Genomic DNA, 26282 nt, shown 5'->3' on the forward strand with positions numbered 1-26282 from the left:
TGCGGCCCCCCTCTGGACCCGCTCCAACAGGTCCATGTCATTCCTGTGCTGAGGGCTCCAGCGCTGGATGCAGTACTCCGGGTGGGGTCTCACCAGAGCGGAGCAGAGGGGCCGAATCCCCTCCCTCGACCTGCTGGCCCCGCTGCTTTCGGTGCAGCCCAGGGTACGCGGTTGGCCTTCCGAGCTGAGGTTTCCCTCACGAAGGCCGCGCATAGGCCAAAAGCCCCGCGGGTCCCCCAGGCCACCGCCTCCTCGGGGCCGCGGGCCGGCTCGGCCTGGCCTGGCCTGGCCTGGCCTTTCCCCGGCGGAGCTCGGCGAACCCCCGCCAGCCCCAAGGCCGGCCTTTTTTTTTTTGCTGTGGCAAAGCCGGGGTAGGGGGAAGGAAGGGGGGCCGCGGCTCCCGCCCGCCCTCCAGGGGAACAGCCGCAAAAGCGCGCACCGCCTTCCCTCCGCCGGGCGGCGGCTTGGCCTCGCCGGCTTGCCGTAGCGGGGTTGGCCGGGAGCCGCCGCCGTTGCCGCCGTTACCGCCTGCGGGACTTCCGTGCTGGCGAGGCGGCCGCGATGGCGCAGCACGGGCCGAGCGTCACGCTGTCCCTCACGCTGCCCATCACCTGCCACATCTGCCTGGGGAAGGTAACGGCGGCGCCGCTGCCCCCCTTCTCCCTCAGCCCCTCACGGGGGGGGGGGAGTGCGGCCTCCGGCGGGGTCGGGGCTGCGGGAGGCGGCGGGGCCCCCCCGAGCAGCCTATGGCTGCTCGGGGGGGCCCCGCCGCCTCCCGCAGCCCCGACCCCGCCGGGTTTGGTCCTGGCTCTGCGCTTGGAAGAAGGTTGGGGTGGGGGATCCCGTCTCCAGGGTGTGTGTGGGGTGTCTCCTCGGTTTGGGGGTGGTCCCGGCTGCGGGTGAGGTTTGATGCCACCGTTGGGATGGTGGGAACCGTGTCCCCCTTCCTCTGCCCCCCTCCCCTCCCCCCCCCGGGGAGTCTCCCAGGGGCTGTTAGAGGGGACCACAATCCCCGAGGTAACCCCCCTCCCCTCGATGTATGCCTCCCAGGTGAAGGTTTTGAGGTTTGTTTTGGATTTATTTGGGGGGGGGGGGGGTTCTTTTTTTTTGGGGAGGGGGGTGTTCTTCCTGTGTTTGTAGGATAACCTGTTTTAAAATGCTGGGTGAGTTGGTGTTTGAGCGTGGTGCTGTGTGGTAGACGACAAGCGAAACAAAGGGGGGGGGGGGGTGTAACCAAGTGGATTTTTTTTTTTTTTTTTTTTTTTAAAGTATCGAGCCACGCTGCAAGCAGTCTGGGGAAAAAGTTTTCAGTTTCCACTGTCTGACCCTTTCTGGGTCCCTTTCTCCTCTCCCTCGGGAAGCCGGGGGCCCTTGCGAGTCTTCTCTAAAAGCCCCAGAGCTGATTTCATAGCTGTCACTAATTGCTTCCCAAATTCTTTGCTCATTCCCCACTACTCTGTTTTTTCTCGTTTCCTTGCTCTTCGAAAGAAAACAAACCTCTTAAAGCACAGCTGTAATTACAAGGGAAGAAATAAGCTTTTATGTTTGTACTCTGGCATTTGCTGTCCAGTTTCTTTCTACCTCACGTGGCCTTTACTCTGAGACCTTTTCTGCTGGAGTGGTAACAAAAGAATAGGTGCGTTTGATGTATAAAGTAGGTGTAGTGCTGGTAGTGAAAGTAGTCAGACATATCCCTTTTTCTCAACTCTCTTAACTCTGACAGAGAACGATGCTTTTAGCAGCCGTGTTTACTCATTTCTTGGCTTTTCTGTGGAAGCGAAGCAAGACTATCCTGGCTGTGGTCCTCTTACCTCTCTGGTTCTATTTATTTAATGAAAACGGAGGAGAACACAAATTTACTGTGTCTGTAATGCAGACTGGATACTCTTGAAAAAGAGGAGAGCAAAATCAAACTGACAAGATATTTGCTATTTGAATCTGATCCTAGTGACTTTCTAATCTAAACACTTGATAGATTCATTAGGTATTCACTTATATTTTGCTATAAAGCCACTGGGTTATTTCAAGCCACTGTTTCATACTTCTACTGCTTTTCTGGAGTTGGTCAGGAATTGATGTTCCTGAGTTTGTACTGGAAGAGATTCCCACGCTCTTCTTACTTGGTGTCTTGTACTGAGGTAGTATATTAATATCATACAAATGAATCTACTGGTGATATCAGTAATAAAGGTATTTGAATGCTTTCCTTTTTAGGTGTGTGAAGCTGTTTAAATTTTGCCAAAGTTGACAGCTCAGGCTGTCCTTTTTTTTAATACATATCTTTCTCTCTGGCTTGGAACTTCATTGAAAAACTTCATCAGAAAAAGCTTTTCTCCAGAGTGAGGTTAGAGGAAGAAAAAGCTATTTAGTAAGTTCTACTGGTTTTGTCCTGTATTATAGGGGTGTCATGATTTAACCCCAACTGGTAACCAGGACCATGCAGCCGTTCACTGCCCGCCCCCTCCCTCTCCTCGGTGGGATAGGGAGAATCAGAAAAAGAAAAAAAAAAAAAAAAGAAACCTTATGGGTTGAGATAAAGACAGTTTAACAGAACAGTAATGGAAAGTAAGATAATAATAACAATAGTGATAAAAGAATATACAAAATGAGTGATGCAGTACAATTGTTCACCACCCTATGATCAATTTCCCAGCCCATCCCGAGCAGCAATCGCGAATTCCTGCCCCCTGGCCAATCCCCATTTATCTACTGAGCATGATGTCTATGGTATGGAATATTCCTTTGCCCAGCTTATCCTGTCTATGCTCCCTCTCAGCTGCTATGGGAAGCAGAAAATGTCCTTGACTTAATAGAAGCATTACCTAGCAACAACTAAAACTATATGTGTTATCAACATTATTTTCATACTAAATCCAAAACACAGCAGCTACTAGGAAGAAAGTTAATTCTAACCCAGCTGAAACCAGGACAAGGGGGGGAGCAGACAGTGTCATGGAGCGTTGACATATTCTAATACTTCTGTGGTTTGTAGCATAGGCTTCAAATTAAGTAGAAGGCCCACCCTACAATCAGAATGTACCTCTTGCTGTCTCTGCAAAATTTGAAAAGGACTGACTGCAAAATAGAAACTTTTTCACTGTGCATAATGGTAAGGGGATAAAAAGAGATATTGAAGAGAAACTAAGTCCATAATGTCAACCACTCATTGTTTTTAATGAAGCAGAAATCTTGGGGGGGGGGGAGGGGACACGACAGACACATTAGCCCATTTTGTTAATGTGAACAGTGTCATAAAGTATATTGGCAAGATGTGCAAATAACCATTTATAATAAGAGTTAATTGCTTGGATAAATTTCATGTTTGTTACCTGAATGTTCTTTTAACACAGTCTAGGCTATCTTCTAACATATCTTTATTCATAATTAGCGAGCAGATCAGAAGCCATATGCACTGGGCCGTTAGGTTTACTCGTCCTAGAACGACTGAAGGTCTCTCCTGTTGGTTTTGGTGTTGACGGTTTGCTTGGGCTCAGGCACACAATTCTGTGTGTGTTCGAATCCCTTAGGGTGTCCGGGGATTTGTTCACTGGTATCGGTGTGCCTGCTTTCCCACACACCTGCTCTTCCGGTAATGCCGCTTGAAGGTCCAGAAGTGCCTTCAAAGTGACATAGATGTGTACAGGATTTGATTTTGATCTGCGTTGCAATCACATTATGTGTGAGGAAATTGCTCAAAATCACCTAGCTGATCAAGCCTTCCCAAATGAGACGTAGTCTTTCTAGACATTACGGTCGATTAAGGAACTGAAACTGTGCTGTATTTCAAGTGAAATGCTTTTTTAGTAATGAGTATGTCGTGATCCCCCACCTCCCCCTGGGCTTGTCACAGTCGGTGGCTCAGGGACTTGGTGAAGGGCAGCGGCACCCCCAGCCATTGTGTGACATTTCAATAGCAGCTTCTGCTGTGGTCATGTGGATTGCTTTGTGTGGATCCTGAGCCAACAAAAGTAGAAACCTCAGCCCTGAAATGAAACTTGTAAAGGTGTGTAAATCAGAAACACTGTGCCCTGGAGAGTAATAAATGTGACTTACTATTTTGCTAGAGATATGGAGTAATCATTCACTTGCAAGAAGTGCGCTTCCATGTCAGGTTTGGGGTAACTGAGGGTCTCTTGCTCCCTGGGGGGGAGACCTGCACTCCTGAAATGTCTTTTCCTGTTTGGATTATTTTATGTTATTCTGCTCTGTATCCTATCATCGCCTTCCATATAACTATTCTCAGGCTGCTTCTGAGTAAGGAAGAAGTACGACCAGAGAAAAAGTTGTTTTTTTTTTCTTCTAGCTGCTGGGGGTGGGAAGGCTGGAGAAAGCTCTTTTTCTGGTAAAGAAAAGCTATAAATAACAAGATAACTTTTTTAAATAATTGAAATTGTAATATTTAAAGCATTTCCAAAGCGCTGGTGTGCTAATGCTTACGTTAATCACAAAAAAGCCTCCTTAATTAGAGGTGAAAGTGTGCGGACACTTGGAGAAATTGCTTAGTGTGTCTCTATTGACACCTTCAGTAACTTGAGTTTCTGTTTGTGTATAGATAAATCCTTTGGCTCCCAGGACTATCATAGGTTTTAAAAATATTGTAAATCCTGTAATGTGACAGAGGCATAGATAGTAAATTGAAGAAGCAGCTGACAGATCTGGGCCTTGATTCAGGTCCATGTATATTTCAGTGGTAAAATGCTTGGGTTTTAGCTTGTGCAACATTGGTCATATGGGTATGATTACTACAAGACACATCTAATCTGTTTTGTGAAGTGATTTTTTTGGCTGTCCTTCCCAGTTGCTTGCTTCTCCCTGACATTTCATTCTTCCTTTTGAGTTTTACTACCTCACTAGTAGAATGAAAGAGGAAGATCTTGGGGATGATGAGGACTTCTTTAAATTTGAAAGGATTCTCTTGAACTTGGGTTTAAGTGCAACACAGTAGACTTTGAAGTAATAGATACTGATACTTCTGTGTTTCAAAACATGTTTCTTGGGCAAAGAGAGGGATGGAGGAAAAATAATTATTTCTAAGACCCATTAGTATCTAGACAGATACTAATGTTAAGTCTTAAGAGATTTGAGAGTGTGTATTACAGTAAGCTGTAACAGAAGCTGAAATAAGGCATAGATACAGGGGAAAGTCTTTTTATTCCATATCATATTTGGTCCCTCTGTGCACACTTACTTTCAAACAGGGTTTGTAGTTAAATGACAAGAGAGAATAATGCATTGTCATTAATATTTTCTAGAAGTTTGTTTACTCTTGCTGTTTTGGAAGGGGAGGGAAAGCTTGAAAGGATCAGTGTCTGATTGGAATATTTAATCCTTCAGTTAGCTGCCCCGTTCTTGGGTAATGACTTATTTAGTAGTAATGCATATCTAGCAGGAGGCTTGAATTAGCGATTGCTGGTTCGTGTTTCTGCTGTGTGGTTTTGGCCCTTATCCTTTTTAAAGCTGATTTCCATGGAGCTGATTATGCGCAGACTAGAGTTAATCTGTAACACTATCCGTTTTAGTGACACGGCAAACTGTTGGCTGTTGCCAGGAGCAATCACTCATTCCCTCACTTTTGGAAATCAGTTAATGCACGTCTTTTGGTGGTCTTCTACCTAGGGAGGTGAATGCGTTTCACTGGAGTGGTTGGCTGCAGTTCTCGGAGGTTGTGGGGTGAATAAAGAATGCCTGCCACACTTTGTATTAATGATCTCTTGGAATCAAGGACCTTAGTTTTGCAAAAATGGTTACAGCTTTCGTGCCTTCAGTGATAGGAAAGTTTGTTGTTGCAAATCAGGGTATCACTCCTAGCAGGCCCTGTGAAACAAGTGTCTCTTTCCTGCAACACCAGACTTTCACTGAGAGATGGAGTAGTGTATTTTCATATTCTGTTACCTGAAAGAGTTTTAAAGTATTTATAGTGTCTTTCTGTTTGTTTGTTTGTTTTTTTTCTTTTTTTTTTTTTCTCCTTAATGCTAAAAGGTCCGTCACCCGGTCATCTGTGTAAACAACCATGTCTTCTGTTCCATTTGTATTGAAGTGTGGCTCAAGAACAATAATCAGTGTCCAGCTTGCAGGATTCCCATCACACCTGAAAATCCTTGCAAGGAAATTATAGGTAAGGACAACTTTAGGCTTTGAAATAGCTTTCCGGTATTTACTGCTGGAGGAGATTCTTTTGAGTTCAAAGATGTCTGGATATTTTTTCCTCTGTGTTTTTTTTACCAACGTCCAAGGAAGATCTGACTTTAAATCTTTCCACAAGCATAAGTAATTGCTACAAGGTAAAAATTCCAAAGATGATATGTATATTAATAGCAGCTAGATTATTCAAAGGCAGCAAGTACCCTGTGGATCTAATGATTGTTTTTTTAAATCTTGGTTGGACAATGCCTTTAATTGAAAAAAATGCATTTCCCTTGAAGTAGTCTACCTGTGCAATACAACCTGTTGACCTAAGAGAATATCATTTAGCTGAGAAATAGTGTACTTAAATCCAGAATTTAGAATGAGTATGTGGGCTTTTTCCTTTTTTTTTTTGTTTGCTTGTTTTGTTTGCCATGTCCTTCCTTTTGCTTTACTTTTAAGAAAATACCGCTTAGCACAGAAATAAGACAAAGCTACAACACCTGAATAAGGACCTGAACTTCCCCAGAGCTAGGAAATACTACAATGTTTACTTGACGTAAAATGTCAGCTCTGCTATTTGATTCTGAGAGAAAAATATATCTGAACAATCTCACTTTAGAAACTTACACTATCTTATACTATTTGAATGTATGCTTGATTTTCCCCCTCCCCTCTCCCCCCCCTTACCTCTGTTTTAGTAGTATGGACTTAAATAAGATAGGATTCTGTCAAGGAAAATACAAAGTTGAAAAATTCAAAAGCCTTCCTGCTGTGAGGCAGGATTTTGACTTCTAAACATCACTAATAGATATTCCTGTTTAACCTGTTCTGAAAGTGAAAGGACTTTAAATCTCCCGTGATAGTAGATCGGTCCAGTATTAGCTGTATTTGTAGTTGATAATATGAAAAGCACTATCAGGTGGGTTACTAGTATTGAATTGACTGAAAAAGAAACAATATTAGTGTTTCTTTCACCCTGTGCTGCTTTAGGAGGAACGAGTGAAAGTGATCCAATATTTAGTCCAACAGTCAGAAAACACCTACGTAAAACAAGGCTTGAATTGCTCCACAAAGAATACGAGGTAAGGGCATGGGGAGTGTTGTGACTTTCCAGATGAACTGCAACTGCCAAATTACTGCATACAGCTGGTCCTTTTGCTTTGAGTCCCTTTGTTTTTAATTTGAGTAAAGGTTTATGCTGAATGTACATGAAACTCAGCTGCATTAAAATCCCACCTTCTGGCTAAGGTTACGAGAGAGCATTTGCTGGTGCTTGAAGTGGTTCCACTCAAGTTATGGTGATATTCTTTCTATGCTACAGGTAGCCAAGTACAGCCAATTCTGTAGTTTTGTGGGAATTCCTCCCCCAGGTGGTATGGGCAGGTTTTCTTCATGTATATTGGGTGTTGGAGGCTTTTTGTTTTGTCTTCGATACAAATGTCAGCATTTTCTGAAGTTAATTCCCTATTACTCAAGGAGATTGAATTCCCTCTTAAAGAATATTGCCCACTGGAACCTTCTTGCATAGGTTAATTTTTATCATTGTTGCTTTATTGTTTTCTGAAAGTGAGTGAATGCTTGGAAGTTTGTCTCCGCTCTCCTCCTGGAAAAATACTGTCTTAGGAACAAGGTGAAAAGGTGTTAATAAGGAATATGCTTAGTTTGTTTTCTCAGCTGTTGTTTCTTTAGTAGCAGCAGTGTGAAGACATGGCATAATTTGCAGGGAAACCTGTCTCACAAGGAGGAGGAGAAAGGAAACGGACACTGTATATATTCTTAACACGGGAAGTGAGGGCTGTCTTTTATGACAAGTTTGCCTGTAGTTCAGCTTCTTTCATCCTCTATGAAAGTAGAGTCAGGCAAAGGAGATTTCCTGCCTTTCTATTGAATTAACTCAAAAATCACACAGATAGGCATAGGATAACATAAATCTCTCCAAAAAACCTAAATTTAAAATGGTTGTTTTCATGCTGGGGGCGAGGGGAACATGCAGCTTGATTATTCGGGCAAATATACCTTGGATTTATGTAAATGCCACATAAAGCTGCCTTTAATAATCTGACCTTGAGCAGCTCAAATACTTGAGTTGGTGAACAGTGTAGAAGAGTAGAAGACGTGTTTTCAGGATAACTGAATTCTTTTGTCTCTTTAACAAGAGGCTTTTGAAGGTTTTTGCTTCTCTGTACCTTCAGACTGATACAGCTAAGAGCTTTGTTCTTTGCATTTTGAGAGTCTTTCCTAAGGTGTTGTTACTTCCGTGTAGCTGGAGCAGCCTCTTCCAGGCAGTGTTCTGCCCATTTTCAATCTTGAGACTTTCAGTATCTGAACATGTGATGTTTCAGAATGATATGAGAGAAACATTCTCAAATAACAGCAAATGAGTCAGCAGAGGACGACCTTAAGAACACTCTTGATACAGGAAATCCTCCCACAGAGTGCCCTAATAATAGATTCATGTTGCTGAATGCTTTGAAGCTTTTGGTCTGCCCGCCAGTTTGTTCAGGGTCCTTTATGTAGTCAAGGGATTCCCTTCACTAAAACCTTCACTATGCTTGAGTGTGCAGGTTGATTAAAATCCTGCCTAGAGCACAATACATAAGCATACTTAGATATATGTGTAGGTGAAGGCATGCATCTGGGCTTGCCAGAACCCATGTTTCTAAAGTGCTGTGGGAACTTGCCAGTATTATTTAATTAATCTCACGCATTATTTTAATTCCTGTGAATTTCTGACACCTTTAGGATGAGATAGAATCCCTGCAAAAAGAAGTGGAAGATCTGAGAGGTAAAAATCTCAGTTTGCAGACACAGCTGAAATCTCTTCTGGATCCTACGGCATCAGCTTTGTCTTGCCAAAATGAGGAAACTAGCGAGTCAGCAAATGAAGCAAGTACCAGTGGCCCAGAAACCCCAGAAGAATGGAGCAAAAAACTGAAAGCTGCCAATGATATGTATGAAAAAGTGGTGGATAATGTGGAGAAGCTAAAGGAGGTAATAAATACATTTTCTCGGCTATCTTGTAGTGTAACTGTTTCGTGTTAGTTAAATGGGAGTGAGAGCTAGCATGACCTTTGGGTACTTCATAGATCCAGAAGAAAGGGGAAAAAATTGAATTCCAGTGACTGTTGGTGTATCATAGTATTTCCATATAGCCTTTGCAAGTGTCAGATGTTATTGCTTGTTCTAGTGAGTCTTGTATGTGACTCCTCTTCAACTCCTCTGTCACTCTATGACTGGCTAATTGGATTATAGTAGCACTTGTCACCAGTATTGATGACCAGATTTTTCAGGCTTGCAATAATCTATATGATATATCTATTTTACAACATTCAGTGGCCAAACACAGTACAGTTGGCTGAGGCAGATTTTGCACTATTGCCCTCCCTGCTAGCCGATATTTTTGGTGCAATTTGCTGAGACAGAGTAACTTGACCTTTTGACCGAAAATAGACAAACTTCAGCATTTTATGACCAGAAGATCTTTTACTGGAAACCTGCGGCTTTTTTATACATCTTGAATGTAATGTAAAAGAAAACCTGATACTGCAGAAGGAGGGATGCAGGAGATAGTCACGTGAAAATGCATCTAAATAAAAATATCTTGCAAAATGTCCCTGCGGGCACAAGAAAAATCACCTTACACATTGAAAAAGTTAAATTTCAAGATTTTTTTGAAAGTAAGGTGGAAAGAACAGGACTTGCATTTATTCAAAATGCTGCCTTTATTTCTTTTATTAACAATCCTGGGTTGCTTCCTGCAAAACTAAGGTATTATGCGTTTTAGGACATTTTTTTCCCCTCTGTAAGCATTAATAGCGTTTACAGTTTTCCTGTGCTACAGACTCGGAGGCCCACATTATACTGTTCTGCCATTCTGTTGTTAATGGGACAGTGCTAGATTTGCCTCTGTGTAGTTTAAAGCAAATTCTGGTCCTGATCGGACTGTGTGATAAACACTAAAAGGAATAAACTGAGTTTCCAAAATTAGCTTTTTCAATAGCTTAACTAGACTCAGACTTCAGCTTTACAGACTAGAACATGTATTCTGCCCTCCTAAGGATCCAAGGAGCTTCAGAGTCACTTGTAGTTGGCAAAAGGGGATTTGCAGCAAGGATTTCTTGTCTGCCTTATCTTTTTGTAATTTTTTTTCCTGTAAAGTTAAACTGTACTGCCTCTTCTTTTTTTTGGTGGTGACTGAGGTTTTTAACTTTTTCCCTAGGTAAGTAAAAAAAAGAATATAGCAGGGACTGAGGGAGGGGTGTGTTTGTTTTTTTTTTCCAGTATAACTTCAGCCTTAGCAAGAAAGGGTTTTAAAAGTTTATGGAGTCTCTGAATTTGGTTAAGGGTTAGATATGATTAGAGGTTTAGATGGGTTTTAGGGACCAAGTCTTCAGCTGTGATCATAGAATCATTTAGGTTGGAAAAGACCTTTAAGATCATCAAGTCCAACACTCTTTTCCCATCTGTTCCCTGTTCAACAGCCGCTCAATTTCAGAAGTACCTAAATTCACTTGGCTTTTCTTTTAGATCTTGTTTCACTTTGGAGTGTGCACTGACCAACCCCAGTCTGAACAGCAAGACCTCTTTCCCACATACACTCAGTCTGGAACCAGAAACCTTAACCCCTAAAGTAGCTGACCCAGGAGCTTCAACCACCCATTGCTTCCCAGTGAGACAGGGTTCCTCAGAAAATATGGTTGCCATCACTTTTTTTTTATAACCAGACCAAGTCAAGATATAGCAGCCACCTTTATCATTTAATGTCCTAGAGCAGAGACTCCCAAAGTAGGCATTATTACTTTGAGTGGAGTCATAACGAATATGGAAGTGGTGATACAAACCCAGTAGTAGAAACACTAGACAAAGTATACTCATTAATAACACAGTTGCATGAACTCATTCATCTAGACATTGTGCTGCAAGTGGGGATCCCTTGCAGATTACTGGTTTGGAGGGTAGAGCACTCTGGAGGAAGGGTGCCAAAGAGGTTCAGTCCTCCTTTGCTCTGTGCCAGGTGGCTGCCGTACCTACTGGCTCTACACAAGTCATGCAATTGCCTATTTGATTGTGCAGCTGAGGGAAATGTATCTCTGGAAAGAGTGAAAGGTCTTGACCATGTTGTCAAATGGTTTGATGCTCCTTTGGAAGTGAGTTGTCCTGGATTCTTACTCATTGCTTTCAGGATAGTTTTTTGTGCTTTTGTTTTTTAAATACCGAATAGTTGACACTCAGGCACCCAAGCCCTGGGCTTACCCTTCCCATTCCTTCTTTAACAGAGGTGTCTATTTATTCTTTCTGCCCCTAGGAATATTGTGGTGTTTGGGGTGGGGGGTGGAGGGTGGTGGTTCATTATTTTTTTTTCTGCTCCATTCCCCCTAACACCCACTCTCTTAGCCTTACCTGGAGAGGTTGCTGGGGATATTTGTATAAACATTTAGAGTTTTCTGCTTCTCTTCTTGCACCGTTTGATGCTTCTGAAAAAGTACGTTTCACTCCTGAGCCCAGTTGCATAGCTCCTTCTTTGGATCTAACTCTAGATCATGCTTTTATTATGCGGTGGAAGCATCATCTAATTGAGGCTATGAGTTACGAGTCCCGGACTGGTGGTGCTGTTTTCAGCATATGGAGATTGAGCAGACTATGAAGTACACAGAGTATTTTCTGTTAGGATGGTGGCATTCGTTGTTCTGAAAGACAGCGGCAGGAAAACTTCTCTTTATATGAAGTATCTTGTTAACAAGGGTGTCTGCTGAACTGAGAAGAAGGAATTGACCTCAATTCAAAGAGTAAGAAGGGTTGTGAATCAGGAGTCTTAATCACAACATCCTGGAAGAAAGTGAAGAAAGACTGCAAAATAGCTTGTCGTAATGGATTTACATCCATAGGATAACTGTGCTTTAAAAACAACAAGCTAAAAAAACCCAAAGTAATCTTACTCTAATTTGGAATGGAGGAAGCTGTTCAACATTAGTTTTGCTGATACCTGCACATTGTAATGTTAATGTACTTAACGTATTTAGTCATGTGGAAAAAAAAACATGGAATTGCCATTAGTACATCTCCTTAATGACTTTCTTTACTAACTAACATAGCTGTTTTTATTTCCCTAGATAGGACACTTGTGATGTATTTTGGGAATATAAATAAAAAATGTCTGTTCGCTATTCAGTTTTGCAAGCCATTTCCCATGGTGATTTTTAAGTGGTGTCCCTGTCTGAAGGCTGTTTCCTGCCTTTACGTTTCTAGTTCTGTCTCTTTAAAAAGGAGTAACAGCTTGTCCTATAAATATTAGAAGTAATTTCTATTTTACTGTATACTTATTGTTTTCCTTTTCTTTTCCTTAGGCAAATAAGAAACTGAGCATGGAAAACAGTAGCCTTTTAAGAGAGAATTTGCGACTAAAAGCTGAAGTTGATAGTAGATCACCCCAAAAGTATGTGAATATTTTAAAAGCTGCCATATTTTATTTATAGACTGTTTAACTGTTGTAGGACTTTAACCTAAAACTGTGGTGGTGTACCTGGTGTTGCATATGTGTTTCGGGTAGACTTTGGAATTTTTGTCCTCATAGACTTGGGTGACAAATGCGACTTAAAGAATAGCAGCAAATCTACAGTGAAGGAATATGACATTACAAGTGCTATTTCTTGCATTATCTGGCCAATATTGAAGGACTGGATTTATTAGTTGAATTCTACAGTTAACTTATTTTTGTTATTGGGAAATTTCTAAATCTGGTACATGGTCAAAGTAGAAGCTCTGTTACTGAGTGCAGAGGTTATGGTTGTTTGTATTTGTTTTGTTCTGTTCTTCCTTTTGCTGCCTTCAGGGTTTGTTCTTTGGACTTAGGCTCCCTATTCAAGGAAAGTCCCCGATAGCTTTGTGACTGGGCAAGTGTGACTGGGCAAGATAGGTAGAATCAAGCTTTTGCAGCATGCGAACATAATCCCAGAACTGATGCCTGTGTTTAATACTCGGTCTTAATTAGTGAAAATATCAATGACAATGATCTCAAATAGCAGAAACTTTGCCTACTGATTACAGCTGTGTGTTAAGGTGCCCCTCCTTGGAAGTACTATGTGAAGCAACATGTTCATATTTTTAAAGTTGTGTTCCTTTCTTTCATTGGTTTTCAGACCTTTTTTCTCTCATTGGTTTAGAACTTAGAAAAGCTAAGAGCAGCATTGGCTGAAGGTTTACACGGTGCTTTTGAAGAAGGGGATTGAGGGGTCTCAGTAGCACTAAGCAGAGCAGAAAAACTGTCTTGTGTTGATCTTATATTGATATCTTGCAATACCCTTTTACCTTGCTTCCTTTTACCTGTGATTTTTAAGGTGAATGCCCAGTACCAGTTCTGCTAAATAGCCACTTAGAAAGTTCCCTTCCTACCTCATTTTGCATTTGTGCTGATAATGTCCCCTTCCAAAGTCTGGGACTTTACCCACTTATGGGCTTTCTTCAGATTGATGTTTTGATGCACATGTCAAACTTAAAACAATTTTTCTGAATTCTAGTCACATCCTTGAGGTGGTAGGAAGTTTCTCCCATCTTAGTGTTGGTAGCAGTTTTTATAAATTAACTTTCACCCATGTCGTCGTTAATCTGGTCAATATCTAGACCAGACCATCAGGACATTTCTTAAATGTTCTTCCAGTTCTGATGGCAAACTTTGATAATATCTAAAATGTCTTTCAACTAGGCTTCACACACTGAACAGGGGTTGCTATAGCTGTTTTCTTACCTTGATTATAAAATTAGAATTGAAGGCGTAAGCATCAGAGCCCGATGATGTCACTGTAATAAAACTTTTCTATGCAGGTACACCGATTTGTCAGTACAGTTGTTTCAATGTACTTTATTCAGAATTGTTGAGAAGGTAAATTTTGGAAACAGTTTCTGAATGGCTCTCTAGTGCAATTTAAAATAGTTGCTGGGTTGGATCTTCATAATTTAGTGTCACCACCATTGTTTCATTTGTCATATATTTCTTCGTTTCAGATTGTCTAACTAAAACTTGTATCAAATTATTTTTTAAAGGATTTGTCAGTATCCAGTCCCCTTATCCCAAATGTAGTTCATTTTGTGCATAATGACACTGAAGCTAAATATTGCAACCTAAATTATTTTAGTAGGCTTTGCTTTATAGCAAAGGAAACACTGATGGCAGGTGAATGATCCCTGTGCAGCACACATTCTACCTCTGACATCACAGGAAAAATATAATTATCCTTCTTCAGTGGTCAATAAAAAAATGTTCCTTTTGTCATAGTCCTGAGTTGTTTTATTTCTTTCTTGGTATCCATTAAAACCTGCTGAAAAATGTCATGTTTGTCAATAAAATTGACATTATAGCCATGTCAGGGATTTTTACACAATTTTTTAGCGGATGATGCTGATTGATTAGGTTTTTTTTTTTTTCCCCGAAATATTTTTGAGAGCAGACCTTCCCCAGAATACCGTATCATCATATAGTTCGTACAGGTCTGGAAAGCAAATAGAGGTAAGTTTCTTGCTCTGATTCTTACCAAAGACCTGTGTTAGTCTCCCATTTCTCAGTCAGATCAGACTGATTGTTTGGTGGTTGTTGCTTGCTCTTTGCTCTTTCTCCTGACGAATTTTCAGTGATTTCCATTTTCCTGATATAGAACAGGAAAACTTCTAAAACTTAAGTTTTGCAGGATGATAAAGCCCTACTACTTCCAGCTGTACTTAAAATAGAAAACTGTTAGGTCTATTGGCAAGGCACAATGGATCTAAAAGCATTTTTGGCAAAGAGTTGTTTGCTTTTTACCTGAAGGAAAATAACTAGCAAGTCCATCTACTCCAGGGTATAGTGTATTTTATGAATGGTTAGATTCAAATTAGCTTGAACCAGACTTCTAGGCTTCCTAGGAGTCTTTTCCCTAAATATTTAATTTCTTCTGCCAGTTAAAATCCCAGTCTGAAAAACTATCTGTAACATGCAGAAAAGTGTTGCATTATCTCTTTTCTGTGGTTTGTGAGTTGTTTTATTGCTGCTGTTTTGGGGTGGTTTGTTTTGTTTTTGTTTTTTCACTTTTTTCAGTTTTACTGTTTATCTTGCCTAGATTTGTGACTTCGAGTACCTGCACACTGAAATCTAAGACTGTTGACTTTTTAGGTCATTCTGTACAACATTCAATTTTTATCTAACCCACATATTTCTGCTCATGCCAGACCATGTAATTCATTCTGCATTTCACTGAGCCTACAAATAGGCTTCTAGTAGCCTGTGTCCAGGGTGCAGAGGGTAAGAATGCTGCTATCTTCTTTGATAGAAAACTGTGCTACTTTCTCACCTCCCCACAAGTTTGCTGTCCCAGAGGGGTGGCCATTTTCAAAGACCAATTTCAGTGTGGCCTTAAAAGTAAATAGGAGAAAATGCTGTTTAGTAGCCTTCAAAACAACTTTGAGTTCTTGAGTCATAGCATTAAATCCTGATAAAGCACCCATTTCAGGCATGAAGATCTAAACCTTAAGCAAATGGGTAAAGACATTCAGATCACGATCCTTGGTTTTGTGGGTTTTCTGGTGGGTTTTTATGTTGTTGTTATTGTAGTTCTGCAGTAGTCCTTTCTGGCTTAATGCTTTTCACCAACTTTGGGTATAATCTGGCTTTCTTACGTGGAAGACCAGTGCTGCTTCACTGAAAGATGCTAAAGTGCTTGGAGAGGCTTTGCATATTTGTTTGAATTCACCCAGTTCCTTAAGTGAAAGGAGAAGTTTGTTTCAAAGAATGTACCTGGCTTAGCTGTTCTTCTGTTTAAATTCTGCTGCTGTACAGTCAGCCAACAAACAGTAAAGCTTAGTCTTACTCTTGTGATATGAAATGGATTTCCCTGGTGCTCAGGAGAGATTTCATGAGGAAGCCATGCATCTTCAGATTGGTTTGTACTCTCTGAACTGTGCAATGAAGGGGATTTACTCCCCAGTATTTGCTTATACTGAAAATAACTTGTTATTTTACAAGCTGAGAAAATTAGCTATAGCAAGTGCTTCTACTACTTCCTTCAAGAAGGCGCCATTGTATACTTTCTTCTGCCAGCCAGCCTGGTCTGCAGAATAGAAAGCAGTAGTAGGCTATACCCAGGACTACTTCTTCAGTGGAACCAAATTCCATTATTGATTAATTTTTTTTATGGCTTCAGATCTTAATTAGAGAAACCTGTGTGAGGCATATCTCTTGACTTTTTTTTGTTGTTTTTTTTTTTTTTCACTTGCTGGGAAAAGGTCAGTAACTCCTTGGTTTTTCTTCTTAAACACACCTATGCAAACACAACACGCTTTTAAGGCAATTGTATATAACTTGGGATATTGTCAAGATGTTGCTGCAGATCACCTTTCATAGAGGATGATTGCAGAACTCGTTTTCATCCAGCTGCATCTGGTACATGATATCACAAAAGGGCTGTAGAAACTAGTAGGGCTTTCAGGAGGTTTGTTCCTGGATTTCTTACCTCTTTCTTTCCATCTAACTGCAGAACCCAAGTGAAAATGTGTATCTGAATGAGGGGATTGGGTTTGGTTGTACGCTCTGACATTGCCCTGATCTCAAACTGTGAAGAGCCCTGACTGTACACTGTCATTTCCCACTTATCACCCTTTGTTTCCTTGGGAGGATAGATCGTGCTCTTATAGCTGAGCTGCAGGGCAGCGCCCAGTCTGGGCCATCAGAGGATTAGAACTGGAGAGTGATCTTTCAGGGTATCCTTGTAGCCCCAGTCTTCTGTAAATGGTTATACAGGAAAACTATTCACTGCAGCTGCTTACTACCCGCAAAGAGAAATGTTTTTGTGAGGCTGTGTGGTTTTAAACTGAGTTGATATGAGTTAATGCTCAACTAGACAGATCTACTACAGTCAGTGGTCACTGGTGTGTGAAAAAAAAACCCTAAAGCAGAATTTACAGAACTGATAGATAGGAAGAGAAGAAACAACTGAAGAAATTGTTTCCCTTGTGGATAAGAGACTATTAAATTTCCTAAACAGTTTCTAAATGGACCTCTTCAGGAGTAGATGAACATAACTGAGGGGGCAGTTGTGGAATAATGTGAAAGAGGGTTACTCAAACATTATAGCTATAATGTTAGTTCTTCTTGCTCACTGTAGATGAGAGCTGACTGCAGCTTTCTGGTTGGTGTCAAGTTAGAAAATGCTGGGACAAGAAGAAGGACTCTGAGGTAAGGTCCTGAAATTCGGGGTTCAAGTGCTTATCTGGACATCCAGTGTCACCTCAGACACTGTAACATAACCAGTACACCTGCCTGGGGCTGGCAGCTGCGATACAGGACCTATAGGAGACCTGTATCCTTCCAAAGCGATAGGTGGAGGCCAGCAGCCCTGTAAAAGACCTTAGGCCATCTAAAAGGTAACTAGGTGTCTGTATTGAAGGATTCAAATCCCACCTGAAATGTCTTTCTATTCACTTTGAGTGACCACTAGTTTCTCTGGGCTTTCATTTTTCTATAGAAAGAATGTACTTGAAATAAATGTATCACTTAAACTCACTGTATAAGTGATGCAACTAACAAACAAGACTGAAAAGCCTTTGTCCACATGAGAGAATATGAGAAGTGCTCTTTACCACATTTATTCTGAGTACCTTAACTTCGACTGAAGGATGTATCAAATTGGTACCAAGTGTGAAATGGTTCAAATACTTCAGGAAAAGTAACTTATCTAGAGTGTCACAGAATCACAGAATGGTCAGGGTTGGAAGGGACCTCTGGAGATCATCTAGTCCAACCCCCCTGCCAGAGCAGTGCCACCTACAGCAGGTTGCACAGGACAGCATTCAGGCGGGTTTTGAATGTCTCCAGAGTGGGAGACTCCACAACCTCTCCGGCAGCCTGTTCCAGTGCTCTGCCACCCTCAAAGTAAAGAAGTTCCTCCTCATGTTAAGATGGAACATCCTATGTTCAAGTTTGTGCCCGTTACCTCTTGTCCTATCACTGGACATCACTGAAAAAAGCCTGTTCCCATCCCCCTGGCACTCTCCCTTTAAGTATTTATAAGCATTAATAAGATCGCCCCTCAATCAATCTTCTTTTCTCTAGACTAAAAAGACCCAAGTCCCTCAGCCTTTCCTCATAGGAGAGATGTTCTAATCCCCTAATCATCTTTGTAGCCCTTTGCTGGACCCTCTCCAGCAGATCCATGTTTTTCTTGAACTGGGAAGCCCAGAACTGGACACAGTTCTCCAGATGCGGCCTCATGAGGGCAGAGTAGAAGGGAAGGATGACCTCCTCGACCCGCTGGCCACACTCTTCTTGATGCACCCCAGGATGCCATTGACCTTCTTGGTCACCAGGGCATATTGCTGACTCGTGGTCATCCTCTGGTCCACCAGGACTCCCAGGTCTCTTTCCACAGAGCTGCTCTCAAGGAGGTCAGCCCCCAACCTGTACTGATGTATGGGGTTATTCCTCCCCAGGTGCAGTACCCTACACTTGCCCTTGTTGAATTTCATAAAGTTTCTCTCTGCCCAACTCTTCAGCCTGTCCAGGTCATGCTGAATGGCAGCACAACCTTCTGGCGTGTCAGCCACTCCTCCCAGTTTAGTGTCATCGGCAAACTTGCTGATGGTACACTCTATCCCTTCATCCATGTCATTGATAAATATATTGAACAGGACTGGACCCAGTACTGAGACCCTGAGGGACACCACTTGTGACTGACCTCCAACCAGGCTCTGCACCACTAACCACAACCCTCTGAGCTCTATCTGTCAGCCAGTTCTCAATCCACCCCACTGTCCATTTATCTAACCCACACTTCCTAAGCTTGCCTGTGAGGATGACGTGGGAGGCAGCATCGAAAATCTCGCTGAAGTCAAGGTGGACAACATCCACTGCCCTCCCCTCATCCACCCATCCAGTCACCCCATCATAGAAGGCTATCAGATTCGTCAGATATGACTTCCCCTTGGTGAATCCGTGTTGACTACTTCTGATAACCTTCTTTTCTTCCAGGTGCTTTGAGATGACACCCAGAACAAGCTGTTCCATCATCTTTCCAGGGATGGAGGTGAGGCTGACCGGCCTGTAGTTTCCCGGGTCATCCTTCTTGCCTTTTTTGAAGACTGGAGTGACACTGGCTTTCCTCCAGTCCTCAGGCACCTCACCTGTTCTCCAGGACCTTTCAAAGATGATGGAGAGCGGCCCAGCAATGACTTCCCCCAGCTCCCTCAGCACTCACGGGTGCATCCCATCGGGCCCCATGGACTTGTGGATATCCAGTTTATCTAACTGACCTCTAACTTTTTCCTTATCAACCAAGGGAAAGTCTTGCCTTCTCCAGACGTTCTCTGTTACCTGCAGACTCTGGATCTCCCGAGGACTGGCCCGAGCAGTGAAAATAGAAGCAAAGAAGGCATCCAGCAACTCCGTTTTCTCTGCATCATCTGTCACCATGGCACCTGTCTCATTCAACAGCGGGCCCACATTTTCCCTAGTTTTCCTTTTATCTCCTGTATACTTAAAGAAGCCCTTCCTATTGGCCTTGACATGCCTCGCCAGGTTCAATTCCAATGCTGCCTTGGCTTTCCTTGTTTCCTCCCTGCATACCCTGACAGCATTCTTATACTCCCAGGCGGTCAGCCCCTTCTTCCACCTATTGTAAATTCCATTCTTCCACCTGAGCTTTTTCAGAAGGTCCCTACTCAGCCATGCAGGTCATCTTCTTCCCTTGCCTGACTTCTTGCTCTTTGGGATGCACCGATCCTGAGCTTGGAGGAAGTGATGCTTAAATAGCAGCCAGCTCTCTTGAGCCCCCTTACCCTCTAGAGCCCTCTCCCATGGGATTTGGTCCAAGCAATTCCTTGAAGCGATCAAAGTTAGCCCTCCTGAAGTTTAAGATTTCAACCCTAGTTGTCATTTTGTGTATACTGCACTTAATCCTGAACTCAATCTTCTCATGATCACTGCAGCCCAGTCTGCCCCCAACCTTAACATCCTCCACCAGTCCTTCTTTGTTAGTCAGTACTAGGTCCAGTAGTACACCTCTCCTGGTGGGTTCCTTCACCACCTGAGTCAGGCCAAGCTTTAATTTATTTTCATGTAACTGTACTGCATTCTGTTATTGTTATTATCAGACTGTAACTTTTTGGCTATGGCACAGCACACTGTACATCTGAAGGGAAAGAAGAAGAGGTCTCTTAGGAGAGTGGTTTGGTTTGGGAAAATGGGCAGGGTTCTGGCTTCTTTAACCAAAATACGCATGTGTCTTAAACTGTCTGCTGACTTGCCAGATCAGTCACTAAAACACTTATCTCATGTTCTGGTCTGGAGTAATTGGCTTAAATATGTGCGTTGTACTATGGCTGTCTTAAAAATCCACTGCCGTGGTTTGGGCCAAACCATATTCCTCGAATATTTGGAAAACAAATGCATGCAAGTCTCAAAGCAGGAACAGAAAGCAACTACTGTGCTGGTACTTAACTGCAGAGATAACTGTTTGTAGGCAGTATGTCAGATGCTCCATTTCTGCAAACCAAAATTCCCAAGCACATCCCTCTACAACAATTAACATATTAGTGATGCTATTTGGCTTTGAATACATACTATATTTTTTTTTTTTAACCTGAGGACACTTGTTATAGAAGTTGCACTTGAGAATACAGTGCATCTTCCTCATAAGCAAATCTCAGGCTGTCACTAATGCTATTTGCATTAAATAAACATATTACACCATTCTTCCATTAAAAAGGAATTGCCAGGTATGCATATAAATGTAAACATGTTTAATTTTTATGTCAAAGTGTCTGTTACAACAGACCCCAGAAAATCTTGCTTATTTTACGTAAGGATTTTTCCCCAGATCTCACTTGGCTATTAAGCTAAATTGTATTTTTGACTCATTTTTATATCCTTTATTAAGCAGTGTAAGGTTTGCCCCTGTAAGGCTGTGTGAACGGGTCTGTTGGAGAAAGGCAAAATAATACTTCTGAATCCCCCTAGGAAGCAGGAAGGGTCTTGCTTGAGCCCTGCTGTGCTACAGTGGCTCCTTCAGCATTTTAAACCAAAAACTGAGTTCTTTTTACTGAGGGAGGGAATAAGCCAAAGTGTGTTGTATATGAGGATGCTTATTTCATTGTAAGTCCCTTTGTCTGAAAGCTGTCTGTGATTCTGCTTTTGCCTAGTTTCATAGGGGAGAGGGACAAGTCTTGTGCACATTCTCACATTTCCCTCTTGCATGCAACCAGAAATGTAGAAACTGCTATCATCAATTGAGAGAACTTGTTAGAGTAAGCAAATGAAAAATGGTCTGTCTTCGTTTATGAAGACAAAGGTAATTGGATAGAGGTAATGTGAAGATTGGGGGGTACTTGCTTCGATAGACTTCCAATCCGGCCAGCTTCTTTTAAGGGAGGAAAAAAAAAAATCTTACTAAGTGAACACTCGTATTTGAAATAGAAAACTATTACCTTGCCATTTCGTGTCTACAAAGCAGTGAGCGGCACACACCAGAACTGTGTGGAGCTTAGGCTGATCTGGTTTAAAAAGTGGTCTAGTAGCAGTTCTGTGGAAGAACTGACTTAGACTGTTGTGTGAATCTTCCCCACCAATGAACCATCTACACCAAAATCCTGAAAGTCCTTTAAATACATAGAAGCAATTGAACGGTGAAATATGTCGGTAGATCTGGTCACTCATGCCCAACTTGTTTGGGGCCTGTGATACCCCTTATATTCCTTTCCCTGAGTGGCCACTTAACTGTGTTGCAGTTGTCAGCATAGAGCAGTTTCGTACTGCTTTGGGCTCAGGAATTGATGAAACCAAATATAGTTTGGTTCTTTGCTGAAAACGTACGCATAGATTCATGGATATTTTGCCAGCATAGTCTCAGGCCACAGATATACCACCTCCAGACCTCACTGGTTTAAGTGTTGCAGTGGGAGCATTTTACGAAGGAGTGAGGGGATGGAATGGGAATTCCCTGTGACTCTGAAAGATGCTGAAAGAGGAACAGGCAGTCAAAGAAACAGGGTGGAAATTCCAGGCAGTGTTTGTGCTGGAAGACTGAATGTAAACTTATGCTGTAACGCGGAGCTGCAAGATGGAAAGTGGAGGTTAGTGTAAGCCCACATACAGAATTGTCATTTCTTTGTGATAAAAAACCTTATGTGTCAGAATTGTAGAGTGGTTGCAGGTCCTTCCCTCCTTCCTAATAATACCGGAACTTTAATTGTTTTTTCTTTCTGTAGATTGAAAGCCTCGGATTGGAGCGGGGAATTCCCTGGTGCCCACCTGTCAGTGACAGGTTAGAATTAGTCAGGGCATATAGCTGAAACACTCACCTGCCCTCTGGGGAAGGTCAGTCTTGAAAGCTGGTGGAGGATGGGGGGAAGGCAAGTCCATATCTTGGCAGTTGAAAATGTGCTCAAGCTGGAAGCCCCACAAACACACAACTTTCCCAAACCACAAGTGGCAGGTTTTTTGTGTTGGAGTCAAGGAAGAAATTAGATTGTTCTGGTTGTAAAGCTCAAAAAAACAAGTAGCTCTGAAGTAAGTGGAAGTACCATCCACGCGATGGCTGAGGAAAAGCTGCATATCTAACAGGAGCATAATTGAAATGGTCTATATAAGTATTTAAACCACCTCAAAGGACTATTGCAATTTCTGGATTTCATATTGGCATTTTATATTTGACAAGGTGACATTGTGTAAGAAATGTATTGTAAAACACTGCTGTACTGTAGGAAAATGATTGAATGTAAATATTTCAAGATGTGGACCACTGTTCAAATGTTATCATAAATCTTTGCCATTGTTTTAGGGGATAATTCTTCATGCATATTTGAGTTGAATTGATAGAACCAGCCCCTGGAAGGGTAATCTGCTTGTTTTTGCCTTACTACTACTAATAGTTTAATTTTGGCTTTTCAGGTATTCACCTCCACCTGTACATTATATATGATGTATATATATATGATTTTTTTCATAAGTAGCAGAGAAAAGTTACTACTTTTATTTTCAAATTAACACAATGTTGAATAGCTTTGTTCTTTCTTGAAATGAGCTTGCAAAGCGCCACAAGAATGTCTTTTTCCAGCTTAATATTTTCTTTCTTTTTTACTTCTTGCAGGTTTGGTAGGTTTACAGTAGCTGCACTTCAGTCCAAAGTAGAACAAAGTGAACGTGAAATGAACCGTCTGAAAAAGGCCCTGGAAAGAAGTGATAAATACATAGAAGAAATGGAGTGTCAGCTTTTACAGCTGAAAAATGCAGGCGAAGGAACCCAGACAGTGAGCGCTGTTAGTGAGAGAGCGCTTTCCACAGATGGTAAAGGAGCTGAGAGCAGTGAAGATACAACATGTTTGAAAACCCAAGTTGAGGAGAAAAAAGCTTTGACTACCAGTCAAAGTCCTGACAGTCTGGAACAGCTGACAAGTGGTGGAACTTGTTTAAGCTCTTCTCATCAAGATGGTTCAAATGGCTCAAATACCCAGTGTGCCCCAAAGAAAGAACTATTTCCAGGGTGTCAGGGGGTTCTCCTAGATGAAAATACTACAAATATGGATGCCTGCTTAGAAGAGCAGTGGAATAAAATTGAGGAATGTACTCCGTATAAGGATGAAGAACTTTATGATCTTCCACCACCGTGCACTCCTTTTCTGTCTCTCAGTCGCCTTCAGTTGAACACTCCTGATGGAAAAGAAAATGCAAGGAAACCATCAACATTCCTGAGAAAACTGAAATTTGAAGAGTTTTGTGACGCTTCAGATGATTGCAGCAAAGATTCTCCAGAGCACAGCACAAGCAGCTGTAGTAGCGAAAAGAAGCTAAACTGTTTTACTACAGGAAAATCAGGTTTTTGGGGAACCTGCCCAACAAATTTTGCTGAGAACATAGATTTTGATGAATCAGAGCAAAATTCAGTATCTGGTCAGTCAGATGAGACATCAGCGAAGTCCAGTGATAAAACAAGTTCTAGCTTACCTAAAAGGTTACATACTCTCTGCTCTTCCGAAATGAATCGCACAAGAACCTCCAGTGAGGCATCTATGGATGCTGCCTACCTCGATAAAATTTCCGAGTTGGACTCAATGATGTCCGAATCAGACAACAGCAAGAGTCCATGCTACAATTTCAAGTCCTCCGATCTTGATAATTCTTCAAAGTCAACGGAGTGCTCTAAGCTTCTGAATGAAACTGAGAAGAAACTGGAAGAGATGAACGAGGAACAGAGTATGAAGTGTTCGGAGACAAGCGATATAGAAGTTGACAGAACTGGCTGGAAACCCGCTATGTTTTCCATCCTCTCCCCATCCGAGCTGGATATGAATGACCACTTTCCGCTGTTTACAGGCCAAAATGTAGTGGCTAGTGATATCAAACCTCCAAACTGTTTATTTCAAAGAGACTTTTCCCAGAGTTCACTATTCAGTAACTCACAAAGGTTGTTTGAGGAACAAAAGTTTGGTTCCTGCTTTCTAAAGATGTCATCTGACCTGCACAATCCTCTTAATCCTCCCTGGGTGTCCTCCTTTATAGCTGAAAGGAAAAATAAAAATGTCACTCAGTCGACCAAGAGGAAAATTCAAAGCAGCCTTTCCAGTGCTAGTCCGTCGAAAACCACCAAAAATTGACTCTGCTTGGAAATCGAACGTGACTCAAAGTCATCAACCTGCAAATGTTTAATATTTACAGGTGAACTTAATTTTTAATGCCATCCATGCAATCTGATCCTGTCTTTTTTGACTATGTGAAAACTGAACGTTCCCTTGCCCATTACAAACTCTTTCCTAGGGAAGAATCATTCCAGATTCTTTTCTTTGGCTGGGCATTTCGTTTACTTGGGGGTTTTGGATGCATTTTATGTTTTCAGGTTTCATGATCTTCCAGTTGTGAGCACAGCTAATGGCTCCCTTGAACAGGAGAGTTTTGTATTAAGTGGTCTTGTCAGGTCAGTCATTTATGTAAGAATTTGTTTTAAAGGTTACATTCCCCATTCCTAAAGATTACATTTTGTGCGTGTAAGGCAGCTACTGGCTATATATCCTATGGATTCATGAAATTGCTATAAAACAATGTCAGTTGCCATAAAACTTGCCTCCCAGAGGAAATGTTGCTGCTTGGACTGTTTCATAGCACTGTACTGTACTGAAACTCTTGTTTTAAGTGGGTGTAAGGTAGCAGCCTCTTTCTTTTCAGGGTTACAGCACTTCAGTTAGAAAACACCTCTTCTTCAACACTGCAAACACGGCTTGGATTTTTTGAAGTTAAGCACAATTTTTAATTTAGTTCCTAAAAAGCATTGTTATGCTAAATGTGTTCAGTATGCCTGAAAATGGGTTTGTATGCTAATGATTTGTTTACCTAATGTGCACTGAACATTTTACATTAATACTGTACCATTTTACATTAATACTGCATGCTTTTCTATGTGAATTGAATAAAACATGTTATAAGCACTGTAATCCTTGATGTTGCCTCAAATATTGAATTAGCAAAAAGAGAATGTGGAAACTTTTTTTTTGTTTTTCATCATTTGGAAAATATCTAACTTTTGTAAAACATAAATGTGAGCTTATTCACAAAACAATTGGATCTCCCTTCCTCCTCCTTGTTAGACGTATTACCATTCTAGTGTCAGCATCAATACAGTTGATGGAAATGGCTTTCGGCCTCTCTGGAGGTGACTCTTCCATGAAGTATTGCATAGGTCAACATAATGTGATGGCCTACTACAGGCAGGAGACCTAATTAAGCAGCAGAGCAAAATTGGTTTCTTTGCATTATTGTGTTTAAGTTTTTTTTAAGGGCATATTCAATTGTAAGATGCAGGTTTTTCTTTCTCTGTGGGTCTCTGATGGCATTTCTTACAAACAGACATTCCTTGCTTCATCAATACCTATGATATGAAAAATCTATACACTGCCTTTTGTCCCTTTGAAAAGAGGGATAGCCACTTGGAAAATTTCAATAAACTGGCTCATCTTCTGTAAAGTTAGGTCCTGTAAGCGGTTTGAACAAGAACTACAGTGCACATTGCAATGTGTGCGTTCATTCGTGCAATTGGCGTGTTCGTTCTAAACTGGGACTTTTGTTCTTTTGAGAAACAGCTTTACCAAAAAATCATCATTCAAGCCATATGTTCAAGGACCCTTTCCTGGTGACAGGCAGAATGACTATTGGG

General features: G+C 41.6%; 1 protein-coding gene across 1 annotated transcript; it reads left to right on the forward strand.

Annotated features, from left to right (window-relative positions):
• Positions 1-561: 561 nt before the first annotated feature.
• On the forward strand, positions 562-25555 carry OBI1 (ORC ubiquitin ligase 1; the record flags this gene model as incomplete). Its single annotated transcript, XM_082494037.1, has 6 exons — positions 562-633; positions 5980-6115; positions 7117-7208; positions 8869-9117; positions 12471-12559; positions 23229-25555. The coding sequence occupies 6 exons, from the start codon at positions 562-564 to the stop codon at positions 24730-24732; spliced, it is 2142 nt and encodes a 713-aa protein (XP_082350163.1). The 3' UTR covers positions 24733-25555.
• Positions 25556-26282: the final 727 nt, after the last annotated feature.

This window comes from Vanellus vanellus (genome assembly GCF_965231255.1).
Source record: "Vanellus vanellus genome assembly, chromosome: 1".
Taxonomy (NCBI): Eukaryota; Metazoa; Chordata; class Aves; order Charadriiformes; family Charadriidae; genus Vanellus; species Vanellus vanellus.